This window comes from Aphis gossypii, chromosome 1 (assembly GCF_020184175.1).
Source record: "Aphis gossypii isolate Hap1 chromosome 1, ASM2018417v2, whole genome shotgun sequence".
NCBI classification, from domain to species: domain Eukaryota; kingdom Metazoa; phylum Arthropoda; class Insecta; order Hemiptera; family Aphididae; genus Aphis; species Aphis gossypii.
The window spans coordinates 24,509,661-24,535,770 of NC_065530.1; the positions used below are offsets into that span (position 1 = coordinate 24,509,661).

At 28.5% G+C, this 26,110-nt stretch overlaps 1 protein-coding gene, 1 long non-coding RNA gene and 1 pseudogene across 4 annotated transcripts in view; 1 reads left to right on the forward strand and 2 right to left on the reverse strand.

The window, feature by feature from the left end:
• The window catches only part of LOC114129832 (hexosaminidase D), a 34,746-nt gene extending 24,819 nt beyond the window's left edge, over positions 1 to 9,927 (forward strand). The window contains exons 1-7 of one of the 3 annotated variants that reach the window (XM_050207107.1): positions 4,456 to 4,668; positions 4,743 to 4,892; positions 5,350 to 6,085; positions 6,168 to 6,416; positions 6,498 to 6,739; positions 6,829 to 7,074; positions 7,167 to 9,927. In XM_050207107.1, the coding sequence (XP_050063064.1) occupies positions 4,879 to 4,892; positions 5,350 to 6,085; positions 6,168 to 6,416; positions 6,498 to 6,739; positions 6,829 to 7,074; positions 7,167 to 7,575 (1,896 nt within the window). In that variant the 5' untranslated portion in view covers positions 4,456 to 4,668; positions 4,743 to 4,878 and the 3' untranslated portion in view covers positions 7,576 to 9,927. Of the gene's footprint in view, positions 1 to 4,455; positions 4,669 to 4,742; positions 4,893 to 5,349; positions 6,086 to 6,167; positions 6,417 to 6,497; positions 6,740 to 6,828; positions 7,075 to 7,166 lie in introns of those variants that run through there. The other 2 variants (XM_050207111.1, XM_027994677.2) reach the window with 2 other exon arrangements.
• Positions 9,928 to 12,149: 2,222 nt separating this feature from the next.
• On the reverse strand, positions 12,150 to 18,161 carry LOC126554482 (uncharacterized). The gene is made up of 6 exons (XR_007606681.1): positions 17,356 to 18,161; positions 17,111 to 17,152; positions 14,852 to 14,902; positions 14,375 to 14,404; positions 12,281 to 12,312; positions 12,150 to 12,202 (listed from the first exon to the last, which is right to left on the reverse strand). It is a non-coding gene; the product is annotated as an uncharacterized LOC126554482 (long non-coding RNA).
• Positions 18,162 to 23,928: 5,767 nt separating this feature from the next.
• LOC126554466 (uncharacterized) lies at positions 23,929 to 25,185 on the reverse strand (annotated as a pseudogene).
• Positions 25,186 to 26,110: the final 925 nt, after the last annotated feature.

Genomic DNA, 26,110 nt, shown 5'->3' on the forward strand with positions numbered 1-26,110 from the left:
ACAGCATACAATAGATTCTGCTGAATGAAAATTTGCATGTTGTATGTATGTAAAACTGAGACAACATGATATCGTGCGGATATGGCGTTCTCTTAAATGCTGAGTTCCGACTATTTCTTCGTCTTCCTTAAATTAGAAATGTTTTAAATTAAGTTGATTATTTTTTCTTAACTAGTTTTTAATTTGAAATTGACATTTTTTAAATTACTACTTTTTTTAGTCGGCTAATCATTGCATACAGGGTAATGCACTACCTATATATTTCACTGGAAATATATACCCATATTTTACTTAAATTTTGTGAAATGTTTATATCCGCATATATTTGTATAGAAGGCAGTGGTGTAATAGTTGGTAGTTTCTATGTCAACGAAGCTACGAACACTGGAAAGAATTAAAACCTATTTTTCTGAACCAACCGATGTCGAGACAGTGTAATTTTTCGTAACAAATCGGATACAATAGACGCATCAATATTATTGCAATTTCTGGAGCGTGGTAAAATTGAAAAAGTGTCACCGATTTGATTTTTTTGTAGATATACAAACGGGCGTGTCACAATAATGTTCAATACCCACCGCGTGTATGTGAGTGAGTGATAGAGTATAGGTATGTGTGTGTGTGTAAATGTGGGTTAGCAGTTTGCTTCCTTTCGATTTGATGGCGTCAATTTTTTTTTCCCATTATACCTAACCTATAGGATTTATTATAGTTATAAATTACGTGTAGGTACTTATCTATCCGTAATAGCGTTGGCCGCACGGAGAATAGGTTCGTTTATTCCAATTCCGTTGTTATCCCTTTATCGCGTCGTTGAATTACACGGTCAATTAAACACTCGATAATAATAATAATAATATGATATTATACATTATAACAACAATACGTCCACTATTACGGGACGGCAGTTAGGACGGTAGTATTTGTCATCGTATAATAATATATTTATTTAGGACATTATTGCATGAACGATTTTTTTTTTATTTATTTATTTAATTCATTAATCGTTGTACTTTTGTGTCTACAAACAGAATAATAATAATCAGTGACGGCTCGTAGATAGGGGCGATGGGGCGATCGTCCCCCTTCTAACATTATCATTTATTACTAAATTACAAGTTTGTTATCAAATTTCAAATTTATATTGTAGTATAATATTATCAAAAACTCAAAAATAAAAATTGTGTTTCCTATATTTCCACTAATAAATATTATGAAAACATTATGAGTTAATGGTAGTTTAAAAATAAATCATTCAACACTGTAGCATTTGTAGCTTCTGAGAATCGACAACCAATAACAATTTTCTGGGACCCACGAGCAGCGAATGCGATGCATCATGCTTGGGTGATGTTAAAAGTCATAACTATGATCAAAACACAAAAACGAAGAAGAGGGAACACAATAATAATACTGCCGCTGGGGCGATGATTTTAATCGCCCGATATGTGCACGGATTCAGATCTTGCGTGTGTTTATTACTTACTTTGATTGGTCATAACATAATAACTAAATAATATATATAACAATTTATGTGTATCAAAATATGGATTTAATGAATGAACTATTATTAATATTATTTGTGTTTGATACTTTCCATAAATAAACAATTTTATATCGTATTCTCACTTTCAAAGCACACGAGCCGCGGAGCCGCCACTGATAATAATAAGATAAAAAAAAAAGCAGGCAAGTGGGTACCGTTCTACTGTACATTAGGGGGTGGGGTGGACCTCGGACTAGGGTAGGTTAAATTTGAATGCAATGATAGGTATCATTGTATACGAAAAACGATTCTGAACGAAGATGATTTGTCAGCCTAGGATATAATTTCCAGTGGTTGGTGAAAAAAGGGGTTTATGTTTTAATGGCCTGAATACACCAAAATTTAAGTTCTTTTATAATTATTGTAAGCTAAACTTATGAAAAATCTTGTATTAAATTTTCAACTCTTAGTTACCTATACAAACATTTTTATGAATTATACCTACAAAATAATTTGCAAATATTCATAATTTTGACGAATTTTTGTCAAAATGTAAACTTCAAATGCTAATAAAAAAAATTGTGCCTATGTATTCTTATAATTTTTTAATTACTATAAGAATAACATATGAGGAACTTTGTATACAATTTTCAAGTATTTTGATTGGGCCAAAAAAATTTTATCGATATTTATAAAAAAAAATAATAAATTAAAAACGAATCTTTCAAATGCCTATAAATAGCATACTTTGAATTTTTTTTAAATATTTTGAAAATTAAATCATGTAAAGAAAATGCCAATCTTAATAATTGGTGAAAGTTTGAAGTATCTACAACTTTTACTTTTTAAATTATAACAAATATTTAAAATCGTTTGAGAATAAATCGTTATCGTTACGCGATTTCGTAAAAATTTAAAATTCAAACGCACTTAAAATTTTACTTATAATGATGCTACGTGTTTTCTCTATAGATACTTGAAGGAAAACTTATGGAAAACTTAGTGTTATGTTTTCAATTCTTAGTTATTAACACAACAATTTTTATGATTTTTCAACTTCAAAATTACTTGCAAATTTTCGCGTTTTCGAAAGATTCCGTAAAAATTTGAACTATAAATGCTTATAAAAAATAAATTGTGACTAACGATTTTTAATTTTTTTTTAGTTACAATAATAACAACTCATAAGGAACCTTGTATTAAATTTTCAAGTTTTTTTGGTCATCCAACAATTTTTTACCGACACTTCAAAAATAAATTCACATAAAAATCGAAAATTTCAGTGGTCTATAAATAACTCAAAAAAAGTCAAAATTTTTTGAAAATTTAACTGTATATAGATAATACTTACATAAAAATTTGTTGAAATTTTCAAGTATTTACAATTATTATTTTTTGAATTACAACCATATAAAAAAATCGATTCGGTCGAAAACTGGTTTTGCGTAAAAATTCCCGTTTTTCCGTCATTTTTTTTTTTTGTTTTTCTCGATTTTTTTGAAAACTGTTGGAAAATATTTACTTTTTACATCTATAATGAACCAAGGATATTCACTTTTCCATCGGAAACCACCCCCGAAATTTTAAATTGAAGCATTATTTCGACTAGTTTTGCTGTACACAGACACACAAAAAAAAAAACATACATCATTGTAAAATCAATACATTCATCACTCCGTTCAGAATCTAAAAATCCATTATCGCAATATTATTGTTGTACTTCTCGCGAATGGTCCATAATATAATACACACAATAAAGACCACCCGGTGGCTTTGCTTTTGATTGTATGATACACTATTAATTGTTTATGTTATACCTAACTATTTTTATACATTATTATTCATTTTGTTTGATCTGCAATACATATGAATATAACACTCACATATTGATCATGATGATTTTTAAAAAAACATTGGAAAAATTGTTTTAATCAATTAGAATAAAGGGATTTTGATGCTAGAAAACCGGAAGTAATAACTTAAAAATCTAATAAAATCCATTTAAAATTTTAAAATATTAACAAATCTGCAATTATTATAATATAATTTGTTAGTTGGGTGCTCTAACTTAAACTTTAAGTAAAAATGTAATAATAATTATTCGTTTGAATGTATGAGGACGGCCGTAGTTGAAAAATTTAATTGTCAAAATTGTCAAAAGAATTAAAAATAAAAATTTAATTTTTATTTTTCAGCATCACCTACAAAACACATTTCTTAATACGCGAGTTAAGTTAAAAAAAAAAAGAAAAACTACTGCTCCAGAGTACCAGCCTTAATCATTATTGCCTTTTAGTCAGGGATAGATAATTATAATAGAATAATAATAAAAATGATAATAATATCAATATTATAGAAGGTGGTAATACTTAACTGGAAATCGCGCGCGTAATTACCAATTAGTGAAGGACGGGATTGTCTACAAAAGGATGAACCCAAAGTTTACTAATGGATATTGAAATGGTAGAACGTTTCACGAATACATTACTGTAGCGGTAGTTCCGATTTAATGTATTCAGTTATCACTTATTTGGAGAACTCCTATTAGCATAGCGGTTAACACGGTAAACGGGGGCGCTAATAATATAATTAGTTATTACTATATGCTAATGTACGTGCTACGTGGATCATTCCAAAAACTTGAAAGTGGCAGTAAATTCGATTTTAGCGTGTTTTAATCCCTTCATCCTTCAAGACGCATTATGCATTAGACGTAGACAACGTTAAAACAAATTTTAAATTATTAAAATTATTAAAATTGTTTAACCTAATATATTGACATTTTACCCGGATTTTATATACCTACCAATGTAGGTATATTTTCTACCATTTTTATTTTTATTTTGTTCATAATGTAAAACATAATATTACATACGTTCTCCGTGTACATGATCATTAGTTTTTAAAAGGCAACGATGATTGTTGCTGTGGATACGATTATATATAAAGAATAAATACATTTTTTTCCATATAAAGTAGACGTATACATGTAAAGCAACATTTATTGATGTCAACGAGTTCATATTTGTACACTAGATAATAATACCAGTATACCACAGTAGAATTGTCCAGTTTTCGCCTAACCGTTACCGTGTTGGGGACGTTATAAAACCAGTAAAGTTCATGTGAAAATTCGTGCGCATCTCGGTGACTGTAGTTGAATTTTATCAACTTGTTTTAGTGTATGATTATGCTATATTAACAATAAAAGCGTACATATAATATAATAATATAATATTTCTTCTTGTCCTTTTAGTAGTACCTACCATGGAAATTAGAAATTTGTGCATGTCGGCCGCGGCTTATCGTTATCGATATAATATGTACAATTATAATATATAGTACCTATTATTAAAACAATAATTGAGCTTACATTGTTTTTTTGGCTAAGGATGGACCCCATAATGTGAGTAATGTGTGATACTCTTCTTTTTCACTATGCGCTGTATAATATCACTACGATAGATATGATTCAGCCAATTTATTGTATAGTGAGATAAAAAATTAGAATTTACTATACTGAAATGTGCGTTATGAAAAATACCGCATGTTGCATACACTTTTTTCTTCGTGTTAGTTAGAATATATAATATCAGTGTCCGTAAACCTAACCCACCCATTAAACATAATTATATGCACTATGAATAGCTTTTCAATCAAATAAATAGTCTGGGTCAAATTCAAAATACGAGTATATCACTTTATCTGCTATATTTTTACTGTAAATAATTATTTAAATTTTGTAATTATGTCATCATTTGTTAAATTCAATAATTCAGAATAATATAATAATACTTATTGGTCTATAAATTAAAATAAAAATGTTAACACTTCACTATTTAATTATTTGATTAATGTTTCAGAACATTATGGAAGAATACAATAACTTCATACGCCGGGTGGTTTACTAACTCATTACGACGACGAAGATCTATATTATTTGGACTCATACTCAGTATACTTCTTTTTGTAGTATGTGTACAGTACAACACGTCTAATGATATAGGTATCCAAAGTATCCAAAACACTTTAGTTATGTCTGAGTTTGATGCTGACGAACAATCTTCGAATAAACACCAATCACCTGCGCCAATTTCTGGTACAGTTAGAAAAATGAACAAAGAAGAAGATGTTAATTTCATTGAAGAACTGCAGCAACCAGCTCGTAAAAGCCGACGAATTCAGATCAATTCTGAACAGCAACAATCACTACCGTACGTGCCTCCCCAACGTCTAGTACACATCGATTTCAAAGGAGCGCCACCCAAGCTACTTTACCTTCAAAAACTTTTTCCATTAATAAAAAGATTCGGTGGAACAGGTCTTTTGCTTGAATGGGAAGACATGTTTCCTTGGAGTGGAAACCTGTCTCCAATAGCTGCCAGTAACGCGTATTCTAAAGCAGAAATTAGAGAAATATTGAAAATGGCTGCAGTTAACGGATTAGAAGTAATCCCACTAATACAAACGTTTGGTCACGTGGAATTTGCATTGAAACTACCCGATTTTGCTCATTTAAGAGAAGTCCAAGAGTCACCACAAGCACTCTGTCCATCGTTCAACGCTTCTATGAAGTTTGTCGAACAAATGGTCGACCAAGTAAATTTTTAATAATAATTTCATTCATCCCGGAGTATTGTGAAGCAAATAAAACCTAACACATATTTATTTGATTTTTTAGATACTCGAGATTCACGGGAATGTGAATTACTTACATATTGGCTGTGACGAAGTGTTCCACATGGGAGAATGTTTTAGGTGCAGGTCGAAAGCCAGAGAAGATTTGTTCTTATCGCATGTTAAGCAAGTGGCTACGTATGTTCGCACAAAATCTCCAAACACAATTCCTATTATATGGGATGACATGCTGAGACACTTGCCTGTGGCCACAATGCAGTTATACGATATTGGGAAATTAGTGGAGCCGATGGTAAACATTTTTGATTTTTTTTTTTTTAAATTACATTAATTGAACTTTATTTTATACATTTTAATTGAATATAATATGCAGGTGTGGGTGTACGCTGAGGACGTGTATAGATTTGTCATGCAGAATGTTTGGGAAAAATATCAAATTGTTTTCCCAAACGCGTGGACTGCTAGTGCTTTCAAAGGGGCATTTGGTGAAACTTTATATATTCCAAACGTTAAGAGACATTTGGAAAACAATTTAAATTGGTTACAATTGATGTCCAACGAAAATAGTCGGTTTACAGGTGGTTTCAAAGGAATTGTCATAACTGGTTGGCAGAGGTATATTAATTATTTACAGTAGATATATATATATCCATTATGTTATAAATTATCATCACTTTATCTTATTTGATTATTTGATTGAACAGGTATGATCATTTTGCTGTTCTGTGCGAGGTATTACCGTCATCCATACCATCGATGGTCGTTAATCTTTTGGCAACTACAAATGGTTACATGAATCAATCGTTGCAAACCGAATTGAACGAAGGACTTAATTGTGGTATTTTTGGTCATAACAACGAATACGACGGAGATTTTTTAAACTTAAATAATGATCCCCATCTCTGGGACCAGTTCTCGAGATGCACATTTCCCGGGAATACATTTTTCAGGTAATAATATTAATACCACCTGCTTAGATTTATTAAACAGTCTAGTAAATCTCGTATATACCTAATTACACAATTTTTATTTTTATTTTCAGGTTGCTGTATAGATTACATACCATTGAAATAGATTACAATGATTTTATATTGGTGACTAAAAAGAATCGTGGATGGATGACTAGCTACAATGTAGAACATGAATTTTCATCTCCGCTTCGTGTCGATGAACTGATGAATGATCATTCTCGTATATATCGATCACTTTTATCTATGGTTAGACCTTTTCAAGAATCGATGACTGGGATATTTGATAAATATACCATATCCGAATGGATAGAACAAAGAATCTATCCAATGATTAGAGAACTGGAAAAAATACACAGTGAGGCACGTGAGCTTAAGTCAAAAAAGACATGGCCTAAGAGACCACTTCCTATGTTGAAAGAATTATTAAGGATTGGAGTTACTGAACGTGAACTTTCTACACCATCCAATGACGGAATATAAACATTTAATTTTTAATTGACTGCGTTTGTTATGAACTAGGTGTCAAAAATATATCTTGTAGATAAAACTAATTAATTTTACAAGTATATTTGAGACCTTAAGACATGGTATAAGTTGACAAAGTTTCAGGGTTGTGTGTGAACTTCATTTCAAAAGGGTATTATCATAATATAAGTGATTCTTAGTAAAATGATTGATTAAATTTGTGCCACCATGTGTTGAGGATTGGTCTCTATAGGATATGTGCAATTTAGTAAAACAATAAAATATATTAATTTAAAAAAATAATCTACTTTGTAAATATATACTGAGTCTATCTCTAGTTGGCTCTTGGTCAGGTGTGCAAAGCTATAAAAGAAGTAAGTAGTTTTGGAAAATGCTTCAAGAATTAAGTGAAGCAATAATCCTTGATCGGGGATTCAAATCCATGAGGTTTTACATAGTGACACTCAAAACTACGGAGTCATGGGTCAAAGTGGTCTAAAAAATCTAATCACAATTCACTCTTTTAGTTTGATGCATGAGTTGTAAAGCTTTTGAAAAAAGTGACTATCTTAAACATAACTTTATTGATGATATATGAAAACTTACACAATAATCTTGTGCCATGAAACAGTTTTAACTTATCTATTAGATACTTATTCACTCGTTAAGTTTATAAAAAATGTAATTACAATTTTTATTAGGTTAAAAACTTATAATATTTTGTTCTTTAACTTAGCTTGAATAACTTTTTTCATGTTACTGTATTAAGAATTTTAATATTATAAACACTTATTGATTTTTCAAATTTTACATTTAAATAATAATTAGTTTTACTACTTAAATGTTTTTTTCTTATTTAAGTATGTAATGCATATTTTTTTTTTTAAGTTTTCTGATTGCTCTATCAATTATTTTTATATTTTGTTACCTAAATTTAAAGTGTGAGAAAATATTTAATCTAAATATTATATTTTTTTTTTTTATTAAAAAATTTGTACATAATCATAGGCTGTGTTTTATTTATTTTATATTGTTGTTTCTTTTAAAACAATTGGGTTGTGTGGATTATATAACATAATGACTGAATTTGAACTAGCTAATCTGTACTTAGAAAAATCAGTTAAATTACAACTTTTTAGCTGAATAGAAAAAAAAAACTAAAATAAAAATGATTAAACTAAAATATCACGCCAAAATAATTTGTGTTCAACACTCCCTTGAATTTTATTTTAAAAGACCAAAATTCTCTATTTCTGTCAGTTTTATATTTTTAAGTATATATATATATATATATATTTGTTCCATTGTAAAATAGTTATTGCTATTGAAATTATAAATATTTATGAAATAGTTAATAATTGAAATATTGTATTTTATGTGATAATAATTATTACTATTTGTTTTTAAAAATATTTTTAATGAAATACATAGAAAATTAATATGCCATGTACATACACTTTCTGTTATGTTTCCACAAAAATATTTTTAAATTAATTATGTTGTCCATCATAAGGTCCATCTCGATTGTTCGATTGTAATATTTAGTTTAATTATATAGAATACTATATTGTATTATAAAAAAAATTTCTATTCAAATTTTGTAATATTCATCAATTCATTTATTTATATGCCTATCCACTTATTTAATATTCTAAATTTTATTTCAAATATGTTAATTTAAAGTTTAAACGATACTATGTGACTTAATAAAATTATTTTATACCACCTATATAGTATTATATACATACTTAATTTTAATAATAATTCAAATAAACTTTAATTATGTACAACTTTTTGTTACATATAATTATTACTATAGAAACTTGTTAATTTAAGTCTTTATAAGATATTCAAATAAAGTTGTATCAATTTTGTAATAATTATTGTATCTAATATTAAAATAATATATTGATGTTGAGTAAATTTTATATACCTATTAATTTTAATGGTAAATTTACTAACTTAGTTGGGAATAATAATTATGTAGGACTAAGGCCTTCAGAAAATAATGAGTTTAACTTTGGAAATTAAATTAAATTATGTATCTAATTTAAAACGCCAATTTAACCTCGAATACTTCTTAAATTTAAATAGTGTTTAATAAATTTAAACATCATTAACTACCTTTAGTGAAGTACTTATTAAATAATGCCATAATGGTATTATATATTCTAGCAAAAAGAAGAAGTTGCTACCTACCTATCATTTTATTTTATTTATTTATTTTATAATACTTTTAATATTTTAGATCTGTAAAAACATGACATTTTATTAATATTATTTTATTACCTACTAAGTTAATATTCTGAGACAACATGTAATTTTTGTTTTAAAATTTTAAATGCATAATATAGTATAATAATTTAATTATTGACTTTTTATTATGCTACACTATTGTATATTCTAGTAGTTTAAATATTTTTATCAACACACTATAGAACATTTTAAATAACAATATAATTTTATTAAATCACTGTGTAGATATACTAATAACTTATATACCTATTTATATATAATATATAATTTTCGTAGGTAGGTACCTACTTATTTTATTATTTAACAATTTAGTGAAATTAAAAATATAGAAATGTAGGTATATAGTTAAAAATAATTAAACATTTAAAGTTTATTTTTTTTTAAAGAAATTAATTTAGGTAATTTAAAACTTATTGTCTGTTTACAATTTAAGTATAAATCTAACGTTATGACGAAAGGTGTAATGATTATATGAACAGTTTTTACCCATATAGTTTTCCAATATATTATTATTATATGGTTTTTTAACTCTTAAACGTATATAGGTTTATCGACATGTATACCTGATTATTTGGTTAGCAAAACTACTTTTGGTAGATTTGGTATGAAATGTTATTACACAGTAGGTTTATGCATGAATTTGAAAATTTCATTCAATCGAGTAGTACAATTGATGCAATTTACAGTAAAGTCTATAGTAATATTATGTTTAGGTTTTCACTATTCAGTTGTTTTTTGACATAAGATCAACATGGAGTGTTTTGTTAATAACGAAATTATTTATTTATATTATATATATATAAAAACAGTGAGAACGATAGCTTTATTAGTAATAGTTGTTCATAAATATGTGTAAGAATTTTGGTAAGCCATTAAGGTATTTACAATAAAAAAAAAAAAATACATGTTTTACGTGTGTTATATACTATAGACGTAAATACAAGGTTAGATAAAAAAAATCGCCGAACTTAGTAAATTATGTTTGATATCTATGTAGTATGTACTAAGTAAATTCAAAATAAAACCATAATAGAAAACATTGAATATTTTCAAAACATCTAATCTATTGACATCTGTTCAAAAGTAATACATTTTAATATTAGGTACCTACTCATCACTATGTCACGCTGTCACAGCGCTTTTGAGAATAATAACTAATGCAGGTTAAGCTCTAAAAAAATTTAGAATATAATAAAGAAAGTTTTTGGGGAAAAAATGTAATAATTATACAATTAATGAAATACGAGATTATTTTTGGTAATTTAATTACTAAAAATAATGAAATTTTTAATAAATTTAATAAATGTTTTATTCATGTTGGAGTTACTATAGAGAATATTATTATAATTTATATTTAATATAGATACCTATCTCGGCTTACCAGCAATGAATTTGTAAACAATTTTTTTAATCTAGGTATTTCATACTAAATATTCTCGTGTTATAATATTTTATTATATTATCATTTCTTACATTTATCATTCGTATTATTTCATAATGCAACAAATATTAATTTAAACGTAACTCTATACTCTTAAAAATTTCAAAAGTTTTATGTCAATGGCAATCAAACTATATATAACACATAGAATTAATATATAATTAATATATAATTTTAATAGGTAATGTAAATGATTTGAAATCGTACTTAAATAATGTTTATCTTACACAAATGTATTCAGGATTAATCACAAATGTATGTAATTGTCATTAACTGAATTAAAATAAAACTTCCCAATACAAGCTATGATTATAGGGGATAGGGGAGTTGCAAATCTTTGCATTTTATTTTTTATACATAGATCCCAACTGTAAATGCTTTTTGATTTGCTAAATAAATATTATAAGAAATTACATTTTTTGTAAGATGAAAAAATTTAGATTTATTAATTTTTCAATACAAAAATTGTTGTTATATATATTAAATTAAACATAATAAAATACTGTTAGTTATTATATACCATTACAATAAATATTATTATTATAAAATAAAAATGAAAATTGAAAGGTATGTATTCTAGTCTTTATCGTACAACTAAATGTATTAATATAATTAAATAAATAACAAGATAATTTTAGTCTCAAATTTGGTACACATAATTATTTTTTGTATTTATTATTAAAACAAAAAAAAAAATTAAAATTATGGATGTTGGACAGAAATCTACATACAAATACAATTATTATTCCCTGCGAATAATATCATTCTTTTGTAATGTGATTATATTTATTTTATACTTACCTCGTTTAACTCTTTTTTTTTATTCATTTTACCTAGAGCTAAAACTATATGTATAATACATACGTATTACGTGTTTTCATCCGTATTATACCAACTTGTTGTCAGTGATGGAAATAATGTAAATAACTGCTGTTTTTCTGTCACCTGTATACAAATACAATTATTATTCTCTGCGAATAATATCATTCTTTTGTAATGTGATGATATTTATTTTATACTTACCGCCTCTGAGTCAGTTTTTATATTCTGTTCACCTAGAATTAAAAATATATGTATATATAAATATATCAATATAGGTATGTATAACATGTTGTCATTCGTAATAGGTAAAATATCAAGAATAAAAACCTAATAAAGAATTGACAAATAGCTATAAAAGATAAAATGCTCTACGTCTAACTTTAATCAAAAATAATAAATTTCATTTTGACTTGATAATGTCTTATAGATGGATGAACTGCATTTACAAAAATGTATCAAGTTATACGCGTTCGGCTCTATTCGGCTATGTTAATGTGCTTTCCATAATAATAAAAATAAATAGTGATGTTAATTCACAATAAACTTGCAAAATTTGAATAGATAAATTGTAGAACTGCTTTCAACCACACCATGGTCCATGGTAGATGAACCTGATGAACTTATGGATGTCACGGATCTTCCACTACCTTTAAGGAAATCGACTTTCCAGACAGCACAACTTTTTTATAATAGGTTTGGTTTGCTGTCTCGGAATTATGAGTCGTGATATCATTAATTTTACATTCAAATACCATAGTATAATACTAAGAAATATTATTTGTTATATTATGATCGGTTTCAAACCAACTAGGTAGTATTTATAATAATAAATCAACCGCAAAAATATAAACATCTGATGGTAGTTTTAAATTATTAGTATTCAAATTAAATTTATTTATTAAATTTCTGAAAATATTTAACAGCTTTATAAAATGTTATATAGTTACTAAAGATATTATGATATTCATATACTTCTGAGTTGTTTTAATGACTCTTAACGGTTTGACGAGTTCCTGTGACAGACCCCTTAATAATATAATATTATTGTATTTTAAAAATATTGGTGGCTTTTTGACTATGTAAGTGAATCTTGCGAAATCGTCTTTGTTTTGCCTGACTTTTTGACATATTTTTAGTAATAAGTATCATCAAAAACACTCCGTGTAAAAACATCGCTTGTATTTGTAAAAATATATATTTATTTTGTTGGCGTTTAAAATGTGTGATGTTTGTGTATGAACTATGAGGGTAATATACTAATATGTATGACAATTTTCACACAGAATATTATCTATCAGAACTTGTTTTGAAATTATTTCAAACATAGATTTCAATGTCACTTTAGACGATAAAATTGGCAGTAATTTGTGTCCTGCTCAACGAACAATTTGAACATGTTAATATAGTTTTAAGGTCATGTATTAAATTATCCTGCAATGGTTCATTAGCTTGAATTAGTGAACTTATAAACTCAGCAACATCTTGCTGTTGATTTTCTGCGAAAGGATGACCAAGTGACCTACGTTACAATAACACTCATACACTAAAGACGTAAACCCGTTGCACGGATAGGGAAATTCAGACGGCCAGATAGTTCAACGCAGCGCCGTGACGACGGATTACGCAACGAGGGATTGCAACCGACGAATGGAAGGGGAAAAATGGGAGGCCAGCACAAACATAATATTATTATACATTGTGGAATTGATGAAAAAAATAGCGTTTTGCTTAATTATTATGTTAATACGTTAGCATGTAACTAAGGCTGTAATACTCCGATAATCTTTAAATTTTCACAGAAACATCTACACACCAAACTGAGCTATTCGTGAAAGTTTCATGTCAATTGGTTCATTAGTTTAGGTTACAGGGTAGTCGACATGATTTTCGTAAAATAACATTGGTTAGATACAAGTTGGTTCTCTTGAGTAATATACACCGTCGTCGCGCGATAGTTTCTTTCTTTTTTTACTTAACTCTGCGCCGCGACCGCGGCGTTGGATGAGATGAGTCATATTTTCTTTTACCTTATGCTTTAGTTTTATAAATGGCCAAATTATAATTATTTACAAATATTATGACTTCCTATAGCTTTACTTATGATATTGTGTATAAAATGGTAGGCGCATAACAAATTAATAACCAGGGCATTCGAAAAAAAAATTAGACAAATTCAAACATTTGTCATAAGTCATTATTTTGTGATGAATATTGAATCTGTAGTCACACTAGTCTATATGTAAATATAATTTTCAATTTTTCATATAATCAATAATAAATATACAATGTACATACACCATTTTGACATTAATATTCCTCCCGTTTCTAAAATTAAAATTTAATTAATAAATGTCTTATAACAGAATATAATATACAATTATTCTTAGTTATCTTCAGGTTCTTATACTGGAATTTTGGAAAAATGGAATTACCTATCAATTATGTATAAATTAGAGTAGGTACCAGCTGTATTAAAACAAATTCTAGTTATAAATAAGAAAAATTGATTCACACTAGGTACATCTTTTGGAAATCGTATTATTGAATCAACTTCACGAAAAAGTTTACCTTGAATTTTTAATCTATACTCCGTACCACGAGAGAACGCATACGACTCGCGCATCCTCCCGCGCCTCTCTGCTATCGAAACCAGTTTCCCTATGGCAGAGTAACGTTTAGGGATGCGCAGAAGGACCAATTTTGGTCGGCCGCCGTATGCGTTCTCTCGTGGTACGGAGTATAGATTAACATTTACGTGGCACAAAAATATACCTTGCATAACAAAGGTCTCAGAGAAAGACGTCTGATATATTTCTAAATAATCTGAAAAAAAAATAATTGCACATATTATTTTATAATATTTTCACACAGAGTTTGAATATAATATTATAATTACTAAAAAATAAAAATGTTGGTCAAGTGAGTAGCACTCTGCTATACAGTAGATATCAAGTCGACCTCGGACATAGAACAGAGGTTACTATAATGTATATTATGTTATATTTGAATGCATTGATAGGTTGGTCTAAAAAAATGATATTATTACAAAAATTATTCTGAACGGAGATAATTTTTCAGCCTGAGATATATATTTTCTACAGGGTGGTGAAGAAGATAGTTTATGTTTTAGTGGTCTGAATACCTTAAAATTAAATAATGTATAGAAAATGCCAATTTAAGCTTTTAGTGCATGTTTCAAGTTTCTATGTTTGTTAAATTTTAAATCGTTTTTTACACGTGAATTTTTAATTTCGTAAAAATTTTAATTTAACATATAATTTTAAAGATTATAACTATCGCTCAACTTTTTTTTTTAATTGATGTAAACCAAATTTAGGGAAACTTTGTACTAAACTTTCAACTCTTAGCTATTTATACAAAAATTTTTATAATTTTTAATTATAATTATAATGGTTTTGATTTTGTAAATAATTGAACTTCTAACACTAATAAATGTGATTATGAAATCTTATAATTTTTGAATCACTAGAAGACTAACTTGTGAGGAACTTTATAATAAGTTTTAAAATAAGTGAAATATTTTGAAAATTAAGTTATGTAAAGATAATATCAATTTAAATAACTGGTAAAAGTTCAAATATCTAGGACTTAATAACAGGAATAATAACAAATATTTAAAATTGTTTGAGGATAAATCATTACAGTTACTCGATTTCGTACAAATTTAAAATCCTGACGCTCATAATATTTTTCCTGTTATGAAGCTAGAGTTTTCACTTTCGATATTTGAAGAAAAATTTATAGAAAACCTTGTGTTGAATTGTTTAATCTTAGATACAACCTTAGAATTTTCAACTACAAAATTACTTTTTTCTCGATTTTGACATGATATTTCGTAAAAATTTGAACTTAAAACGCTTTCATAAAAAAAATGTACTTATGCATTTAAAAATGTATATATTAACAGTGATTAGTTTTTGAGTTACAACCACTTAAAAAAAATCAATTCTGAACTCAATTGGTTTTGCGTAAAAAATACAGTTTTTTGTCAATTTTTTGAGTTCCGGATTTTTTTGAAAATTGGTGGAAACTTTTTACTTTTTAACTGTATAATACACCAAAAATATTCAATTTGCTTCTGGAACTACCCATAATGTTTTAAATTGAAACATTTTTTCGACATGTTATAGTGTACATGGACACAAAAAAAAACACTCATTGTAGAATCAATACATTCATCACTCCATCCAAAATCTAAAATATTTAAAATGAAATACTTTATTTGTAACTCCGAGATTGTTGCATTTCCACAGTTTAAGTATTATTTACGGTTATTTTGGCATGAAAATAGAATAGGTACAAATCGAATGGGTAATTATAATATAAGTGGTATATTCAGATTATAATGTTTATAACTTGAAATTTAAAAACATGATCAATAGTCAATACAATATTCATTTTTAATTTTAATTAATGTTGTTATCAGCTCAGTTGTTAAGAGTTCGTCTGTTGAGTTCTTATCATCTTCCTCTACTGAATGATAAATATATTATACAAATATATTGAAAAGCATCAAACTAATTATTAAAATTAAATTGAAATAACTGTTTGATAATGATTCACACTCTATTAAATATTAAACTATTACAACTTTACTTTTATAAATTCCATTTTACTAATACATTTCATTACTACACTAACTACTAAAGCTGTTGGAATCGGTTGTAAGACTGATTCGCCCACTAGACGTGTGAAAATCCGAAGGCACCGTCTTGTCCCTTATTAGCATTAGTCACCTACGCATATGATCTACGTGGGTTATACTGTATTTAATAATATAAGACTAAATAATTAATAGTAGTCGGTACATAAAAATGTTTAAGTGTTTTAATAGATAGCTTATAGAATATATTTTTGATATACATATTCATCTTAATTTTGTTGGAATTATTTTCCAAAATAAATTTTTATTACAAAACTATTTTTTGAGCGGTGTGCAAGACAGCAAGATGATTATAATTTATAAAATTCCGGTTGCGGTATCTAATGCGATTAATGAAACATACATACGTCTTTTTTTGTTTGCAAAGTTACAATTATTAGTTCCTGTTCCTGAAAAGTATTAATTAATTATTTAAAATTGTCAAGGACTAAAATTGAGCGCTTATCTAAATTAATTGCACGAAAAAATCGTAGCTAACCTCCCTAAGTATTTTTCTTATATAAATTGTATATGCATTATGAAAACAAGATACATAATTATTATTAGATCAATATATTCGTTGCGCCTCTGAGACTCTAAAACTGAAACGTACCTTTGAATCCTTTCGTCTTTAGTACATCTGTAAATTATAAAAATAAATTAATATTAATATATGGAGTTATCATAACCCAGTTTGAAAACAATTGAATAGTTTCTTATTTTTTGTTAATTTTTGTTATTTTGTGTTGAAAAAAAATGTAAAAAACATTTTTGTATATTTTTTTGGTTTTAAATGCATTTTGAATCTTTCAAAATTTGCTTTAAATTTGAATTATTCAATATAAATGTAAATTGAAAAATAATTACATAGGAATTTATTATTCTATTAGTATTATTTGTTTTCGCGTCAATAGTATTTGTTAATAAAAGCACTAAAATGGTTCATTTAAAATCATTAAGATGGACATTATCTGAATTTAATAAATGGTTTATTGACAAATACTTCAATTTTTAATCGAGGTCATGAATGTTATGATTACATGAAATATTAGGTACCTCGTACCTACATTTAAAGAAGCTAATACTTCTCCTATAAACAGAAATGTGGAGAAAATACAATATGCTCTTATCTTTATACTTTAAATATTATTACTAGTCATTTCACTCTAATTCTAAATTTAAAATTAGAAAATTTGTACATTTTACATTTTATACTTTATTTATGGTTCTTAATAAAACCGTTTGAAACTCATTAAGTTTTTTTTATATAGTTTTATAAAAATGCTGTGGTGGGATAAGGAATAGGTTTATTACCTAGTAGAACTTAAAGTAACTCTAATATAAATAACGATCTTTTAAAAATATTAAGTATAGATAATCAGTAATATACAATTAAATATAATTAATTGATAAATAAGTTTAAAATGTATTTATTATTACTGAAAAAACCTAACATTTTTATTGATACTTACCACTGCAAACTAAAAATTAAAAAAAAAGATAATGAAATCAAAAGAACTGTTAATCGTTAATATAATATATCAATAAATATTTTAATACAAATTAAGACATGCATAATAGTTCTATACTCTGATTTATACAATAATTTGGCATTGTTAATAATATCTCGTCAAAAATACTCCATGTAAAAACATCGCTTAGTAAAAATAAGTACTTAAATGACAAAAGTTGTGATATCAAAAATTAGCTAAGTAATTTCATAAATTCATTAATATAAAAGTATTTATAATTGTTTGTATTTATTGTACCTTGTGAATTTATTTAGTGCAAATAATTTTACTTAGCTTGGCGGCTACTAGAAGAATGTATTTAAATATTTGTATTGTTCAATAGTTTAACTATAGTAAAAATATGCAAAATGATGCGAATATTTATGTAGAAATCGAGACATTTGGGTTCTTAGTTATAGAGACATAAATAATAGTAACTGCGCCAAGCTAAGTAAAATTATTTGCACTAAATAAATTCACAAGGTGCAATAAATACAAACAGTTATAAATACTTTTATATTAATGAATTTATGAAATTACTTAGCTAATTTTTGATATCACAACTTTTGTCATTGAAGTGCTTATTTTTACTAAGCGATGTTTTTACACGGAGTGTTTTTGATGAGATATCACTAATTTTTTTAATTACAATTTTAGATATATGTAATTCTTTTCAAGCGGTGATGAAATGTATTTGGTTGGGAGAAGGGAGGTATATTATTATATAATTTAAGTTTTAATTATTGCTGGAGAACGATTATACATATTATATACTTCTTTAGCATCACGTGGCCACCGGTCGTAATAAATATTAGAATCATTGCATCTAACCCATTTATTAAGAAATCGGATAATGCATGTATAATGAGCTGATGCCATTGAATTACCATGGTGGAAAATCACCGAGTGTAGTTTATACATGCTGCCATCAATATTTATTTTTTCATTTGGTAATGCATTTATGACTAAGTCGGTGATTTTTGTGGTTGAATCTGACCATAGCTGTATTTGTAAAAATATATACCTATTTATTTTGTTGGCGTTTAATATGTGTGATGTTTGTGTATGAGGGACGAGGGTATTATGTATGACAATTTTCACACAGAATATTATCTATCAGAACTTGTTTTGAAATTATTTCAAACATAGATTTCAATGTCACTTTAGACTTGTCAGTAGGAACAGTAAGTTGGACGATAAAATTGGCAGTAATTTGTGTCCTGCTCAACGAACAATTTGAACATGTTAATATACCTAGTTTTAAGGTTAGGTTAGGTTAGGTTAAAATATTATACAATCAAAAGTAAATAAAAATATAGTCTTAATAGAGTTTTGAAATAACACGTCATATCGTTATTTTATAAATTATTTAAAATTTCATAAAAAATATATAAATTATAATATAAGTATATGTCAAGTTTTAAAAAATCTTATAAGTAAAATAAATAGATTTGACAAAAGTGTACCCACTAATTTCATTGTATTCTTTTTTTGTAATCGCGTGTTTTGTAGTTTTCAAACTGTTTAATATTTTTTTTTGTTTTTTGGAATTTTTTTATATTATTTTGAGCACTTTTAATTTTGATATAAATATCTGTCTGTATCGTATTTTTAAGTATTTGTAAAAATGTAAAAAATGATAGTTGTGCTTGGGTGCCTAAAAAAATATTTGATTGAAATGAGAATGAAAAAATCATTTGATTGCGTCCCGTTTCAACCTTTTATACCTTTTCAGTGTTTCGATTGTGATTCGATAAGTCGGACAGGTAAATTATAGTTTTTTTTTATCTTTTTATGTTCCGATTGCATCCTATTGTATAACACCTATATAATAAGCATTTAATTACACTATTTTAATATTTTAATTTTCTAGTTATTAAAGAACCCAAAAATACATTTTAGTCATCAGTGTTATAAAATAATAATTATACAAAAATCAATAAAATAAGTCCAAATATAATAAATAATTTAAATAATATATTTCTGTAGTCAATGAATACGTCATTTAAAAATAGGGTTTTTAAGTAAAATAGTTTTAAGATATTATAAAGAAGATATATTTTTATTTTTTTAGTTGTTTATTTGTTCATCAATAAATTCTTATTTTTTTGTATACTTTGCTCTTAGTTTTACATGTATACATTTATGACTAGACGTTATTTTTATACGTATATCTGTTTGAAATTGTTTTAAAATATTTTGAAATTGATGAATATTTGGATGTGATGTATAGAAAAAAAGAGTTAAATGTCAATTTACGCTTACTTACTATACAATAAGACGCAATTGGAACACAGAATAGGTAGGAAAAAAATCGTTTACCTGAGTCCGGGACGCAATCGACGAACTCCGGAAAAGATTCACAATAATTGTTTATTGTTTTGTGTAATGTCACTGCATGTGAATGTTATTGTCTTTTATACATAGGTACCACAACATAAATTCAATATTACTTAAAAATTAAAACTAATGGTTTCTTAACTTTTTTGGAGGGAAATGGTTTTTGGCGGAAACAGGAATCGTACCATTTTCATTTTTGGCGGAAAAGGGCTGTGGCGGAAACGAATTACTCCCATTATTAATGTTCGGTACCGACTCTGCCGGTGACAATGTTTTATTTTGGTCATGGGTTTTCACCGATAAGGTACCGAATGTTCTATAGTGCGTTTCACAACAAATGTCCCTCGATACTAGCGCGCCAGATGGAGATTTTTACTGAGATCAGGGGTTCTCAGTTTGGGATGGAAAATAAAGAGTGCGTATTTAAAATTTATTTTTTTAAAATATGATGAGCAGTGGTCAGATTATAAATCGAAATAAGCATTCAGGTTATTTTGTTAAATAAATATCAAATCAAATAAAAAAATTAAAAAACACGTATTTAATTTTAAATTTCCCGCCGTAATTAGATACTAGTTTAGGAAACCATAACAAAAAATCGCCACCTGGCGCGTTAGTATCGAGGGACATTTGTTGTGAAACGCACTATAGAAGAAAACCCAACTACCCGCCGCCGTACCACGCAAAATCGGCTTTCGCCGCTGGCGATAAACGCCTATAGCCGCGGGCGCTATTTTTTATTTTTGTTTTTAGTAGTGGACAGTCCGCGATCGGTGTCTGTGAAATTTGTCGTCGTGCGACGCGAGTCGCGTCTATCTGTTTCTATGTGTTGTTCGTCTTTGCCACGGTATAATATGGTTTTACGTATGTTATTTACGCGTCGAGTTGCCGCTTAAGCAACGAACAGCTCTCCGGTTTCTTGTATATTCGTTTTGTTCTTTAAAGTGCACGCGGGTGTACGAAAAGAGCAACGAGTAGGTCGGTGATCGTGCGCGGGTACGATCCGATCGTTTTACCAGCTACCAAAGGGCGTCGGGCATTCGGGCAGCCATCAGCGAGTGGGTCGCGGGACCTGAGCGAGGTGAGTAGACATCAGTGTGGTTTCCATTAAATACATATATGTATATGTATGCAATCTTATGGTCATATGGACAGTAGTTGAGCGGTCGGCGATTATCAGTTGTAACCGGTAACGCAGTACCGTAACAGATACGCGGTTTTTATCTATATTTTGTACATAGATATAATAAACACCTAGATCGCAAAATCGTATTTAAGAGGCCGTCGTAGTTAAAATTTTAAAATATTGAAGCCAGACGCCATTTGCAGGTGGGACAAAAACGATAGTGATTATCGATACTGAAAATCGATGTTATTTATATTGATCCTTTATTATTTATACGTAATTTATTTTGAAATAAATAATTATTATTACAACAAATTATAATAACTAATAAGTAATAAGTATACTTACATAAAATAAAATATAATAGTTATACACATAGTCACTTAGAACAGTATATTAATATATTATAAGAGCAATGTTTAGTGCTTTGTATAAACATAATAATTAAACATTTATATTATATTATGGATATAATACAAGAAATTATAAAAAAAATGTACCTATAGTAAGTATACTAACATGAAAAAAAATAGTTATTGTTATATACATAGTTACTTAGAACAACATTAAAAGTACATTCATTCAAAGTCTATAGATTGTAAAATATTATGGTTTTGGTTAATTTCTGGCGTTGACTAATTGGATTTAAAATATCGCTTGAGTATACTTTTCCAAAAGAATGTAGTCTTATATTTAAATATTTTTTAATCAAAACTGAAATTATCATTAATTTATGAGGTTTATCCAAAAAAAGACATTATCACAATTTAAATTTCTAAAAATATTATTATTTCCCACCAATTTATTTGTGCAATAGGTAATTATAATTTTGTCCAAATTGTTTATATTTATACTTTTTAAATTATCTGTTAAACACACTAATATTTTTTCTGCTTCAAAAATAACTTTGAATGAACTTTCAGACGGGGAGACAAGCTCTCCTTTATTTTTTTAATCCACAAATTTAGAATATGGAGCATAATGGCCATAACAATGGTCTTCCATATCTTTTATAAGACATTTCACACAACTTTCACAATCAATTTTTATTATTATTTTTCTCAAAATATAGCCAACAATATAGTATAGGATATTATTTTTTAAATCCTAATTAAAAATTAGAGTTAGTATTATTTAACAATGACAATCTATTTAAAATATCTTTTTCTAAATTAGAATCTATGTCAATATAATGTTCATTTTTCTTTTTGTTCCACTTAAAATCAAATAAACCCCTAAATACATCTTAGACAAATGTATTGCAGTTACTATTGGACTTACATGTTACCGCATTTTTCATAAGTATTTGTTTCATGGCTGTTTTAAACTGAGGCACATTAGGATTATTATTCAAACCTAATCTCATTCTCATACGACCAAATAAAATTTCTATGTAATCCTGTGAAAATCTATATGTTAGGATATAAGGTAACTTTGTTTCTTTGAAAAGAGACTTCGCAATTGAAAATATAGATTTTACACACATTGAAAAGCCAATAATAAATGCTTTGTTTTCTGATTTATATAATAGTAGTATAATTTGGTAGGTTCTGGAGCCTCATCCTCATCCTCATCCTCATCCCTCATCCCTCGTCCCTCATCCCTCATCCCTCATCCCTCATCCTCATCACTCATCCTCATCACTTATCCCACACCCCTCATCCCTTATCCCGCACCCCTCATCCCTCATCCAACGCCCGCCGCCGCCATATCCACTACGTAACCGACATCGATTTTATGTTATCGCCAGTTATCATTATCACTGTTATAATTTTCTTATCAATGTTATCATTTTATTATCACTGTTATCATTTTATTATCAACTGTTATCATATATTATTTTAATAGCATAAAGAAAAATGTATAAAAAATCTGGTCTTAGAGTTGAACCGTATACCCCCATTATATTCGAAGACGTCTTTACCCACTTCGACTCTGACTCCATTGATGATAGTAATCAAAACTGTTATACTTAAGAATAAAATATAATTTAATAGTCATTGGAAATTTTATCATATACATCCGATCAAATGTCTTTAATTGGTCATTTTATAATAGTGATACTTAATAGGGTCTGTCGCCGCACATTAAGGTATTATAAAGAATGTATACACATCCTGTAGGCATCTAATTAAATGTATAGAATTTATATCCCTCATCCCTCATCCTCATCCCTCATCTCTCATCCCTCATCACTCATCCTCATCACTCATCCTCATCACTCATCCCACACCCCTCATCCCTCATTACAATCTTCGTATTTTTTCCCTTCACCTAGTCCGTCTTAACTAGCAGTGTCTCAAAATCCGCATATATTACTATAGGATGTCTCTGAGTGTTTCTCCATGCTTCAAATCGCAGACACTCGCCTTCTTTCGGCATCACCGGTAATATTGGCTTATGTGCACCGCATATAAGCTTATGCTGAGTTAACGCCTCCCGTCCGCTCAACTTGTATTTATGCCGCCTGTCATCGAATGATGTGAAACACTTCTTGCAAAACACTACTCTCTCTTCATGTCCAGTCTTTTGCGATCTAATAAGCCGAGAAAAATTTGAAATATACACATAGTGTGAGTTTTCGTCGTCCGTCACCAACAACAAATCAAAGTGGTTGGCTTTCTCCTCATCAACGACACGTAGCAGATACACCTCGCACGTCGGATATTTACGTGGTGGCTGGAACTTTTTGTCCAACCCATACACATTAATAGATACATTTCTATTATTTTTCTCAAATTTAGCGATGTCCGATAGAGGTGTGGGAAATGTAATGCCTTCAAAACTGCACTTATCCTCGTGCTTTCTATAATTTTCACCGATACGGTATACCGCATGCCCCGTCACATGTCTCGCCAAAATCGCCCACTTGAAACATTCCTGATCTGTGTTTTGAGGGTGATGGTGGCCCATTTCCTGTCAATATACGCCGGCAACGATATGTACGATGAACCGCACATTGGTGTATATTTATATATACTTAGCAATAACCCATCTATACTTTCTAATGTAAATCCACTTCCGCGTGATTTATATTCTTCCTCCTCCTTCGACAACTTTATAAAAGCCCTCTCAATGATCGTACTAATGTCACTATCCGGAAAAAGTTCTACCGCCGAAGTCTTGAATGCCCGGTTCTCCGACGAGTTTGGTACGTTGGGCCGGTTGTATGCTGCCTCGAGTTTCAAATTAAATTTTATCGGGTGTTTTTTCAGACATGTCTTTAATAAATGTTCAAGCTTAGGCATGAGCGAGCGGAGAAAGTCGGGATAATTGTGAACATTGTTAATATTTTTGACATAATACCACACGATTTTTCGATTCGCAGACGAGGAAATTTCTGTGAAACCAGGAGTCTTAACTATGTCCATACGAGCCTTTTTCATCCTAGCTACCGAGGTGGTGTTTGCAGTGGAAACCCGTCTACCATTTACACATGTAGTGTAAGAATCTTCAAAAAAAAAAAAAAAAAAAGCCCTAATAAATCTAAAGAAAAACTAATTTTCCTAATATAAAAGTTTTATGTATCGTTTAAAATTAAATCTAACAAACGATCTGATAACCAATCAGCAAATAAATAAAATTTATACGAATCTTTGAAAATTATATCCATCTATAATATTAAAAATAAAACTAACCTGTATTATCGTCTTGAACTTTTTCATTTTCAAATTCGTCCATTGTTGCCATGCAAATCTCGTCCTCATTTTCAAATTCGTGCATAACTGCCATGCAAATTTCGTCTTCGGCCACCATGTTCGAGCGACCGGCCTGGATATCGGGGACGAAAATTTGAGGGGAAATCTGAATCTGTGGAGCAATGCGAGGCGCGAACTATATGACACTCTGTCGTACTGGTTGATATTCGTCTATTATACACAAATCATCTTCAGAAAAATGTTGGTTTTGTGTATTATTCGAATTTTGAAGCTGATTTGAGGGGCCTGCTGGTTGATCTGGCACTATTATGTTCGGGGCAATCTCTATTTCACCTCGTTGTACATCTTGTACATCTTGTACTTGTGGAGTCGTGATATCACATCATACACGGTTGTGAGTGTTTTTCATATGGCGAACAAGGTTCGATTGGTAACTAAATGATTTAGCACATTGCACGCATGGAAAGCAGACTTTATCATGTGTTTTCATGTGTCTGGTTAAATTATCCTTGCGTGAAAACTCCGATGGGCACTGTTCGCATTTAAACATGATGAAACGAAAATATAACACTTGTAAAAATTTTTAAGTCAGAGCGTGTAAACGTGTCGGAACAGACTAAACCGAATGAACTATACTCAGTGATATATAAGGACATGTATACTATAAAAACATTATTAAAAGTCTGTGGCATCCTTAGACTATTTGTTAATTGAATAAATATCCTAATGACA